Genomic DNA, 12,055 nt, shown 5'->3' with positions numbered 1-12,055 from the left:
TCCTGTCTGCTGCTACTTGTTGTGCATAAAAGATGTAAGGACAGATGAGGACCACCAGTGTGGCAAAGTCTGATCATCCGAGTGTGGGTCTTTGCTGTTTTGTGGGATGCTGTAGGTGCCCACCTGAATGTTCACGTTTGTGATAAAAACAAAGATCCTAGACCTGGTTCTTCATTTGTCTTGGTGTAACAATAATGAAGTGCCCTGATAGCAGTTTGACCTTGACATCTAATGTATTTTAAAAGAAGTAAAAAACCCTCCAATGCAGTCTGCTATTCCTTGAAGGGGAGAAGTAATTCAGCTAAAGTCCTCTCAGGAGCCAAGAGAAGTAAATTTTGAGTTGTGCTAATCAGGAAGAGGAAGTCATCTGTCTGCTTCTGGTCACTTCCCTGCTTACACGGCATAGTCCTGTAACAGCTACATAAGAAGCTTTGTGATGAACAAATGTCAAGGGCAATTAATTCTTTGGCAGGCAGCTGTTATTATTAGGACAAAGAGTGGCCAGACATAGAAGGAAAGCCTTCAGCTGATTTATTTTCTCTACCTTTTCCATCAAAATTGATAAGCCACTAAACCCCAATGGTGAACTTTTGCGCAATAAGACTTTTAAATTTGCCATCTCTTTTTTTAGTAGGAGACCTTATATTAGATTTAGAGCACAGAGGAATAGCTCAGAGAAAATGTTTGGAAAGTCTTCTCCACTTTAATGCTATCAGGAAGGAGCAGAGTTGTGTGTTAAGCTGGTAACATAATAATATGTGGGCTGAGTTAAGCCCACTTCAGACAGTTTTTCTCAAACTTAATTGATGGAAATGGCCCACTTTTAGGCTTGATTTATTACCTTAGCAGAATTATTCCAGGATTGCTGCAATGCAACTGTGGGTGTTCTAAACACATCCACTCTGCCAGAGAATCAGGAAGGATGTACTTAAAATCCTCTAATTTATCTAATAACATCTTTAGCAGCTTTTTGTGTAGGTTTAGTATTGTAATGGAAATGCACTCTTTGGCTAGATAAAGAGCTCCTGTGTGAAACTGCTAGCATTGGCTGTAGGGACACGTAAATAGCATTTGGAGCTGATTAGAGAAATACTCTGACCAGCTACATATACTGTAAATGTACCTTTCAATTTTGTAATCCATCACTATGGTTAAAATAATACCTAAAATTTCGTATATGAATGTTCATGACTCTGGGTCTTCACAGATGTGGCCTTCCCACCTTCCAAGCCCAGGCAGAGCAGATGTTCCTCGCGTCACGGGGTATTTTTTCCCTGCTGTTTAGGTCCTGAGTCTCTATTTTAGCAACTGTTGTTGTCTCAATTCTTAACCAGGTTCCCTGTTTGCCCATCAGTGGACGTTTCTGAGGGGTTGTTTATAAGTGACACAAACCAGGTTTGGTTTTCCTAAGAAGTTTCAGCACTGAGCTGGTGAGGGTAAGCCTTGGACTGGGAGACAAGCTCAGATTCCTGCAGGTGCTAGCACAGCCTGTTAAGTTCGTGCCCAAAGTGAGCTCTGTCTGACTTGTGTTTGTAAATGCTTTCAGCATGGATTCTTCTGCTGTGTGTTATTTAGGCTGAATCTTAATCTTTCTCTGCATTTTTTCAGAACGCTGTCCTTACAGTGTTGCTAACTGCTGGCATAATTATTCTATCCTAGGCATCGCAATGTCTTGCTTTTGTTGTAACATGGAAATTGCATGTAACATGAATAGTAACCAGTATCACTGCTCTGGAGTATTGGAGCTAATAATGGAAACTAAAAACCTGCTCTTTGTGAGCTAAATAAAGGTGGACGAAACGAGATAGAAAATCAGCTTCTACACACGCAGAAGTAAAGGAGGTCCCAGTGTGTTTTCCTCTTGCTGATTATTCTTACCACCGGGTATTGCTGTATGTAAATAGGATCAGAGTTCCTGTGTTGTGCTGGGGAGAGCCAGTTCTAAGATTTCCTCCAGCAGTCATGCTTCATTAGCGTGCATGTTGCTGAGGTTTGGAGGTGCTGCGTGAGCAGAATACTCAGCTGCTAGTTCTAGGAAATACTCGTACTGATGGTGCAGTAACACGGTATGAGTGGCTTTCTGTGTAACTTCAAGGGTCAGAGCTGGTCTCATGGCAATGTATCACTTGGACAAAACTATTTGTTGCTAATCTTATATTTAAATAATTTATAGAAATGTTGAATAGTAAATAATGTGGGTTGGAGGACTTATTTTGTGTACATTTTCTAAATCTGTTACATAATCTTACTGTTTGTAGCAGCATTTGGTATCAAGAATCTGGAAAACTTTATGGTAAAATGGCCAAGTGTAGCGAATCTGATTCCCCCCCCGGAATTCAGATTTCACTGCTGAAGCTATAGCATGTGGGGCAGTTTAGGATGGCAGTTGGCTTTCCTGGGCAGTGAACCAAATGTGAATGCAAGTGATGGTCGTCATGTGCTTCTCGGGCTCCAGAACGAAGTCTGACGAGTCCGGTTTCCTGTGTAGAAGTTTTTCTGCTCTGGATCTGGTTGACTGATGCTTTTAAGCTAACACCCCCCCTTTCAACTGTGCTAAAAGCATGTGAACAGACTTACTAGGTCTAAGCAGAGGAAATAGGTTAAGGAAGTATATGTGCTCATTGCCTGTTCCCTGGACTAGCTGACACAGAATTCTGTTGTTGATGGACGGTTTCTGAGACTGAAATGAGCTCATATGTCTCTGCATGGTACTGCAATGGTAGACATGTCTTATGGAGGACATTGTTACCCCTGATGATAACAACTATGGAAACTGAAAGTTTCAGGCTGTGTCAGCAAGAGACACCTGGAGAAGTTAAGGCAGACCAATGGGAAATACAAAGTCATACATAAATTAAGAGGTATTAAACTCCTCTTGAATGAGAGAATGTACATTAAAGTGGCCTTGGTTTGCTATAGATTAATTAACCTTGGGAGATATCAGGCTTAATTAAGCTACAGTGAGTTAAAGCCACTTTATTCTTGATAGAGATGATTCACGAGGGAGTTTTTTAACCTTATGCACATCAACTTCATACCTCCTATGGGTTTGCCTTAACTTTCAGCATCTCTTGGTGAGGTTTTGGACACTTTGAAATCTGAGGACTTCTCTCATCTTTTGGAATCCTGACTCCAATTCTTAGGAGAAACTGGACAGAATGGGCTTAAGATAAAAGTGTATAATGCACACGTAGAAAATGTATGCTAAGCAAGGGTTGCGTGACAGACACTGCAGGGGGGTTCAAGTCTAGATTTGAAAAGCATTTAATTAGAGGTTACAAAATGGAACATTAAAACTTAAGGCAGGGAACATAACTGTGAAACAGGGTTACTAAAATCCATATGGTGAGTTTGAGGTCTTGCTGCATGGTTTTGGTGCTGTCTAGCAAAGAAGAATTGGAAGTTTTGCAAATCTTTGTTCAAATTCCCATTTGTTTATAGAAAAGTATTGTTATGTATTTCCCTGACTGTAAGTTACGTTGCTAAATCAGATGAAAATATCTTTCTGTGGGTTTCTTTTTGTGATTTGTTGTGGGTTTGTTTTTTTTTCTTTTCCAGTAATTGCCCTTCATTTTTGGCTGCTGCTTTAGCTAGAGCAACTTCAGATGAAGTTCTTCAGAGTGATCTTTCAGCGCACTACTTACCAAAGCATGTGGACAACGCAGATGGGATCATACGTAAGTACATCTGTGCATGATAATGTACAATTTTACATTGTGTGGATCTTTCATTTACACTGTATACTGGAACACTTTGCAGATAATGCATAGATTTTTAAATTCAGCCTTGACATCAGTCATCCATCTAGTCTGACCACTTGAATGGTACTAGATATTCCTCAAATGAGTTCCTCCTACCAGCTAGCTAAATGAAGCTAGACTAGATTTCTTGTAAGGGAATATCCCATATTGATGTGAAAAGATTAATGGAGAATTCACCTTCACTCCTGATAGAGCTAGCAGCTAATTTCTTAGTCAAAGCTTTCTCATCTTTGAATCTTGCCTAGTTTCAACTTCTGCTATTGAATTCTTTCTCTATTTTTAAATGCCTTTCTCCAGTTGTATTTGTACTTGTACATTATCAAATTTTAGCTCCTTAAGACCAGGTGGAAATCACTCCTTTCTTTTAAGTGCACCTTCATATGACTGTATCTGGTGGCCCGGAATTTCTTTATAAGCACTTTAGACTATGTGATCCTGCTGCTTGCTGGCAAGTCCTAGTTGTCCTCCTTCATCCTTAGAGCAAAGTCAAATATATGTGGGAAAAGAGAATTTAATTCTGAATTATTTCAGTCAGTATCGTTTTTACTATGGTTTTTAATGTTTTTATATAGTTTTAGCAAAGGATAGTATAAAGATATTTCATGCTTTCAAGGAAAATTTCCTTTTCTCCATTTATCTGTGTTGGCTAACAAGATTTTTTCAGCATCCAGCTCAAAGCAGTGCACCCTAAATCATTTCAGGATTCTGCTGACCTAAATAACCTTGAAAAACTTTCTGCGGTGCTCATTACAATGAGGAACAATGTTTCTCACATGTATTGAGAGGAGTTCTGTCATTTGATCTTGAAAATACAATCACCAAACCACTTTGTCCATTCCCTCCTTTTCTGATAAAAAAAAATAAGTAAATGATTCTAGGGATAAATAGGATCTATAAATCTGGCCCTTCAAAAAGGGAAGGTTCTGCTGTATTTCTCAGAGGCCTCTGGAAACCTGAGAAACAGAAAAACATGCTATGGGTTCCCTTTTTGTAGGTATTGCTGCCTCCTCCTGCTGAGCAGGTAAATGGAATAGATTTGTCATTGTTCTGGCTGAGCAGCCTTCATTAATTTCACATTGAGATCTCTGAGACTTGCATAAATATTTGACAGTCTCCAAGGAAATGTTGACTAAGCCTCCACACAGAATATCTAAAGAGTTCAACAAAAAAAGAAAAAAAAAAAAAACCCACAAAACCCTCACACCTACAGAAATTGCCATTTAAATATATCTAAATCTGTAATACACAGATGCCAACATAGATTGATATGTGTACAGGCTATAGCAGGCACTAAAAATATGGCTCCAGATGCAGTGTGTTGAGGTGAATTGTCATAATGAAGGTACTTGAAAATAAAATATACCTTTACAGATGCAATGTAAAGTGTTAAAATATGAACATAAAGGGGGAGAGGAAGAGAGAGAGCATCTTCTGGACCGTAGTAAAGCAAAGGCTTCATATGAGTACTGAAATTTCAAATAATATACCATAAATGATCATTTTTGAAACAAAGCATTAGTTCAAGTGATGCAAGGTTTGGCTAAGAAAACCATAACAAAACTAGGGGGATTCATGCAGGACTGAAGCAGATTTCATTGCAAAAGGTCAGCAGCTCCATTCTAGCTAACTTCTTAGTAGGAGTCCTTTGAGAAACCTGGGCTAGTTACTTAGAAGAGAGCTGCGACTGATGAGTGCCCTAACCGGTACCGTATAGGGAGACTTTCATGCTTTGAAAGAAAACAAAGGGAACTGTAGCAGGTGATGAAAATGGGATTTCTACATCTTGAAGTTTTGTGCTCAGAGTTCTCTGTTTATCCTAATGATGTTTGGACTGCTGCAGAATGTGAAACCAAGCTGAATTCAGCTGGCTGGTTTTGATATCCAATTCTATGTTGTTTTTTCTTTCGAACTGAGAAAGATATTTACTCTGTATAATACAAGGACATATTACCTGATTTGCCTCAAGTTTGAATTTGCTAGAAGAAAAAAAATCATTCCAAATTTCCTTAGTGACACATTTCACTCTGAGAATTGCAACGTGACAAATCATATTGCATACTTAGGAGTGGTAAAAGCAGTTATTGGTGTGCTGGTGGAAAGGAAATTAGAATCTTCATGAAAGAGGAATGCTAATCTTAAAAGAAGGAAAACTGTTTTGAGTCCACAAATGTAGGAATGCAAGAATTTGGGCCTGTTATATTCAGGGTGAGCATGTGTCTTTGGATATCAAGAACAGAACCTGAGAGTCATAGGCCATGACTGATTCTTCTCTTCCACTTGCACTAGAGAGGAGCAAGAAAGCTTCCATGAGAACTGAAAGATGTTTGATTTCCTTTTTGAAAGGTCAGATTTCTTTTTTGTGGAGGAAGATATTCATGTGGGGGTTTGGCATTGTTGAAGAACTACCAAAGGAGGCTGGATAGTAGGACCACGTTACATGGTGGAGGCATCTAAAACACCCAGCAGACTTCACAAAGCAAATCGCAAAGTCCCATTACCCAGTCTTTCCAGGGACTAGGAGATGGGATTACTATAACCAAGACACAAAGTGGTCATTGACTAGTCAGAAACTGGAGTTCTTAGATTAAGAAAAACCTTGGTCATTGGGTTGATGACACGTCTACAAACCTGGGTATTGATCCCTGTTGTCACACTATCGGTATTTTCAAGAAAGGTCTTAAAATTTAGGTCCTAAAAAGAAGAATCTGATTACTGGTATTCTTTCTGCCCTGATTTTGCCCTAAAAGAAGTCAGTAGTCTTTGGGAACAATAATGCCTGAGTTGGATTTCCCACTAGCTGTGGTACAATTAAGTGCTGCTTCCAGCGCTGGGGATTTTGGAGCAGCAGGAGGGAAATGAAATTCTCCACGACACAACCGCAATGACAGCTGAGTCAGCTCTGGCTCAGGGCTGCAACATTAACAATTGATGAGTAATTTACAGCTGTGAGGGGGTGGTTTAACTGTTGTGGGCCTTTCTCCTGTTTTAACCTCAAGAGCAATTATTGATGATGCTGACACTACGCATACTCCCTGCTGGGGAAGGGTGTTTAGTATCTCAGCAGAGCCAAGGGCTTTACTCCCTTCCTCCTTCAGAGTGATGCTCTGAAGTGTAACAGCCACATGACATTGAAATATATACCATTTCACTTCATATATGCCCAGTGGAAAGAAATGGAAGAGCAAGTCTGTGGGGTTCACTTCTGGAAAATACAATTTGGACATGTCAGGCTGTACATGTTCCCTCTTTAAATATATTATCCAGCAAAGAGATTTTCCTGTGAGAGCAGTATAGGTGTTGTGGGGGAATTGGTACCCATAACTATGCAGTGGTGGGATGACCCAGTCATTTGATTTCTACTTGTTTTAAAAGCTGTGTAATCAAGAAGCTAATACTCCTTCTTTTGATTATGCATATAGCTTATTTCCAGCTTAATGGCTGCTCTTGCAGATCAAGCTTGAACAAACTTATAATCAGCAGAGCTGGAAATATATCTTGCTCCTAAGGATACTGGCCCCCAGATCACTATAGCCCACATCTTGCATAGACCTAGTACAGAAATTAGTAAATGCTGCTTTTAGGTTCTTCACAGAACTTCTGCGCACTGAGAGATGCTGTAACTCTCCCCTCTATTCCCTGTATTTGAGCCATTCCTCCTCCAGGAATGATTGGCACTCATGCATTCCTGCTGTTTAGCTTTGAAGATCTCTGGCTTTGGTGAACAATCATGAACAAAGAGATTTTGATGTGTTCAGCTCTGATGTTTACTTCCTGTTTTCCTCCCCTGAATTTCAGAACAATTGTCAAGTGCCTGAGTTTTCATATTTTAAAATCACTATTTCTCAGGAGTGACAGTTCAGCATTCTCTTAAATTTAAGACCGTTATCGTTTTCTCATTTGCTCATGCAGATTTCTTTGACACATTATCTAGTCAGGAATCTGGAAATAATGTTATGAAACTAAGAAGGTACCTGAATGTGTACACTACTGAACAGGTACACCACCAAAACATGTTAAAGTAACGCTGTTAATTTCTATAGATTATTTACCACTGTATTGCCTTAGTTCTGCAGTGAGGTGTTGTTTCGAATAGATAGTTTGGTCTAAAACCAATGCGTCATTGTAATGGATTGTGGTTTTTGTATGTGATGCTATATGCCATGACAAAGTCCCTTTCAGAGCTGCCATGGCACAGCTGCACCACCCTGTGCAGAGCAACACGGGATCAAATGCTGAGGGAAACGCACTTGCTTTTCGTTTTTTCTGATGCTGCAAATGGGTTCCCCAAAGTTACGGGGGAACGTTTAAGTTAAAAAGACAAACAAACAATGAGCTGCTTACTGATGAATGCTGATTATGGTGAGTTTGGCTTCCTCTTTTTAAGCATCAGAGCCCAGAATTTCCCTGCTGACATCCATTTCAACTGCTTGGCTAAAATGGTTTTGTTTCATCTTTGTAATGTATGCAAGAAAAAAAATTTCTCACTTAATAACACTCTTAGCCTTTCATTTGTGGTTTTTGCCTTCCCCAGAGATTGAGACAGTGAAGCTAGCCCGCTTAGTTTTTAGCAAACTGCATGAGGTCTGCAGCAACTGGGTGAAAGACTTTCCACTCCAGCCGAAGCCCCACCGCTACTACGAGACATCCATCCATGCCATCAAAAATATGCGCAGGAAGATGGAAGACAAGCATGTCTGCATCCCAGACTTCAACATGCTCTTCAACCTTGAGGTAAAAAGAGATCATGTGGGAGACAAATGCATACACTAAATACAGTTTCCATTCTTGGGGGAACTAGGCAGTTGTCTACTGTGAAAATGAAAGGCATACCTGTGATGGACCTGAGGAATATTGACAGTCAAGAGACAAACCTGGTCCTAAGTTAGTTCAGTTGATATTCTGTAACCATAGCGGCAGTATGACAAGCTGTTTCTACATAGGGTATATAGAATAAAAGAGCAATTTTCACAGACTTTGGGTGAAATGTCATCTAACTAAACAAAGTTTCTACCTGGCCCATCCTAATGTAGCCACTCATGCAGCAGCTGAAGGGCTGACCTGCCATTGTGCAGAAAGCAGCTCTACTTTTGTGAGTGGCAACTGATGCGTTGTAGTACCATGTGTTAAATCAAGGTAGGAGCCTCTCTTTGGCTGAAGATGACCAGGCGTAGAAGAGGATTGCCAATGGAAACGAGGAAGTGGTTCACCTTACAGTTCCTCACTGAAGCCAACTGTCTACAGGGGTGGGTCTGTACTTCTTTTCAACCCTTCCTCTCGGGAGGAAGAAGCCAAAAGCAAGAATTCAGCAAGAAAATTTAAAAACAAATAAACAAGCAAAAAAAAAAAAAGCAAACAAAAAAAATTGCAAAACATAAAATTTCTAGGAGAATGGGGTGCAGTTCACACAGGAATCTAGCAATATGAGTAGTTTGGAACTGGGGCCAGACTTGCCTCTGTTAATTTCTTTATGTGGCCATTGGTCAAACACTCGTGCTTGCTCTTCCTTCAGATAGAAAACTGGACACTGAAGAATGGCAAATACAAGAAAGTGGCAGGAATTTTACCTTTAGGATCGGATTGCTGCATAATTGATTATTACGTCACTTTAATAACCATCTTCTGCCCCATCCATGTTCTTGCCTTTAAATGATATTAATGCAAACAGAGGCAAATGTTTCCTTTGCCTGTCAATTGTCAGCTTTCCTATTCCAATTTGTGTTGGAGCCCATTACTTAAAAATTACAATGTACAAATATTCTAGTCATTGAGATGGCTGTCAAGGTTGAATTGGCACTGACAGTGGGTTGGTGTGTTATATGTATGAAAAGGCACAGGAGTTGCTGTCTCTTGGTACAGCATTGTTTCTCTGAACAGATAAGGGGAAGCTGAGAAAACTGACTTGAAGATGAGTGATTTTGCTGTATTTGATTTGTGAATGTAATCACAATTATCTGATGAGAGAGTACATACAGGTTTTTTTGAAAAATAGACATCTGAGGTGATATGGATTCGATTTAAAAAAAAAAAAAAAGAAAGAAGAATGAAAGCAGAGGCTGACTGGCTTCACATTTTAACTGTACTGGCATTTTATCCCTGGTGGATTCCAGTCTTGATGTAGACTTCATGCAAACTGTATTGGATGTTCTTCTCTCTCTGTGGTTTTTGCAGTCACAAAACCTCCTGCACAATCTGATGAGAATGGCACATTCTATTTGAGTTGAGTGACTGAATTGTAACAAGTGGGACATAAGGAACACTGAGAGCGCTACATGGGTGATTCTTGCAGGGCATCTCTTGCAGTTTGCGGGTAGAATTCATCAGCAACAAGGTGGAAATTTCCCACTGATGCAAGTTAAGGTCATCTGAGTAGTTTGTTTTTCCAGTGGAGACTCTGCCTCTAAGTGCAATTGAATGAGGACACCACAAATCTCAAGTTCAAAAGTTTTAAGACAATCTAATTAGCTGTTTGCATTGCTTTCTCCTGAGTTGTTTTCTCAATGTGTTTCCATCAACAGGACCAAGAAGAGCAAGCTTATTTTGCAGTGTTTGATGGTCACGGGGGAGTGGATGCTGCCATCTATGCCTCCATCCATCTCCATGTGAACATGGTCCATCAGGAGATGTTTCAGCATGACCCGGCAGAGGCGCTGTGCCGAGCTTTCCGGGTGACCGATGAGCGCTTTGTCCAGAAGGCAGCCAGAGAGGTGATTGATTGAGTTACCTGGGCTTGACTCTGAAAGTTTTCATCTATAAATTCTGTCTTTGTCAGCAGGGGTGCTCCAAGTGCTGTGCTGAGCACAGGCCAGGGGTCAGCACAGAACTGTCCATGCACAGTCCATAGAGTCTGTGCCCACTGGTGGGCTTCTTCATGTTCCATAAAGATGTCAGCCTCCACTTCTCACAACGTACAGTTCATTTAGAAGGATGCTGCTGCTATTCTTATGTTCACATGCTAGCTAGGCTTAGTCCTTGGGGTGGTTTTTTTTTTTTTTTCCTCATCTCTACAACATACGTTTTTCTTAGCTCTAGAAAGCAAGAATAAATGGATAACTGACTCCTAGACCTCCTAAACTTAGGCAAGGGCTGAGTTAAGTGCAGGGAACTCAAGATGCTTACAAATAAACCTCCTTCCAAGTTCATTAACATGCATGCATTTCTATCAACAGATAGGAAACAGGCACAGGAAGCCGACTAAAACAGTAGCACAGCAGATCACTAGCAAAGCCCAGCTTCTGAAACGCAATTCCAAGGCAAGGGAAGTCGCAGGGCAATGCCGATCACTTGCATTCAGCCAGGTTGGCTCTGAGGGACTGTAACTGAACAGTTGTAACTGTAAGGAAAGCACTGCCTGTTCCTCCCCAGGAACAGGCCACGTATTGGAATATCAACATGTTCTGTCCTCGAGTTAAGCAAGAAAATGCTTTGAAATGGTTTTTATTTGCTTATTTAAAACTGTGGGCATTTTTTTTCACCCTATCCAGAGTCTGCGCTGTGGAACCACCGGTGTGGTGACTTTCATCCGAGGAAATATGCTGCATGTGGCTTGGCTTGGGGACTCCCAGGTCATGCTCGTGAGGAGAGGCCAAGCTGTGGAACTGATGAAACCTCACAAACCAGATCGAGAGGTGAGAATGGCCTGTTTTAAATACACCCGGGTGGTGTTTACCACTGAAGCTGACAGGTATCAGCTTTATGTGGGATGCTGGGACACCTTGCCGGTGTCTCTTGGAGCGGCAGCATACATCCCAGTTATCCTGGTTTGTTTGGAAGTTGGTATGGATTTGTGTGCAAATCCTTTGTTCTCATCTGTTGGGGCCTGCAGCCTCTGCCATGCTGTGTTTGTGAAAACAGCGAATATTTATAGAAGTTTTTGGAGTGCGATGGCAGTACTAAGTGCTCCATCCAAACAACTCTTGTGTTGCCTTGCTGTTTAGGATGAGAAGAAGCGCATTGAGGCACTTGGTGGCTGTGTGGTCTGGTTTGGAGCCTGGAGGGTGAATGGGAGCCTGTCAGTCTCCAGAGCTATTGGTGAGAGCGGGCTTTAACTCCTTTTTCAGACTTGCTTTTCTTTTAATTAAAAACTTAAATTTTCTAGCGATCAAAATTTGAAATACAGCTGATGATAGACCTGTGAGTGATAACCTCTATTTTTTTTCCCTCTACAGTTTGAGGGAATAATTTCCAAATAATTGCTTTAACTTGGGGTAAGAGCCATTGGCTCCATGCTGTGTTAATAAAAGGGCTTCCAGATGCTGTGGCTGCAAACCCACGGTCTTGTGTATCTGTGTGTTGTT

The 12,055-nt window shown here is 40.8% G+C and overlaps 1 protein-coding gene across 2 annotated transcripts in view; it reads left to right on the top strand.

Annotated features, from left to right (window-relative positions):
- The window catches only part of PPM1E (protein phosphatase, Mg2+/Mn2+ dependent 1E), a 67,297-nt gene that overhangs the window by 51,389 nt on the left and 3,853 nt on the right, over nt 1–12,055 (top strand). For both annotated transcript variants that reach the window (XM_069791027.1, XM_069791026.1), the window contains exons 2-6: nt 3,559–3,677; nt 8,293–8,492; nt 10,277–10,465; nt 11,243–11,386; nt 11,696–11,789. In XM_069791027.1, the coding sequence (XP_069647128.1) occupies nt 3,559–3,677; nt 8,293–8,492; nt 10,277–10,465; nt 11,243–11,386; nt 11,696–11,789 (746 nt within the window). The remainder of the gene's footprint in view (nt 1–3,558; nt 3,678–8,292; nt 8,493–10,276; nt 10,466–11,242; nt 11,387–11,695; nt 11,790–12,055) is intronic.

Source organism: Haliaeetus albicilla, chromosome 9, assembly GCF_947461875.1.
Source record: "Haliaeetus albicilla chromosome 9, bHalAlb1.1, whole genome shotgun sequence".
Lineage (NCBI taxonomy): Eukaryota > Metazoa > Chordata > Aves > Accipitriformes > Accipitridae > Haliaeetus > Haliaeetus albicilla.
The sequence above is the reverse complement of the archived record's forward strand: the minus strand, read 5'-3'. Positions and strand labels throughout refer to the sequence as shown.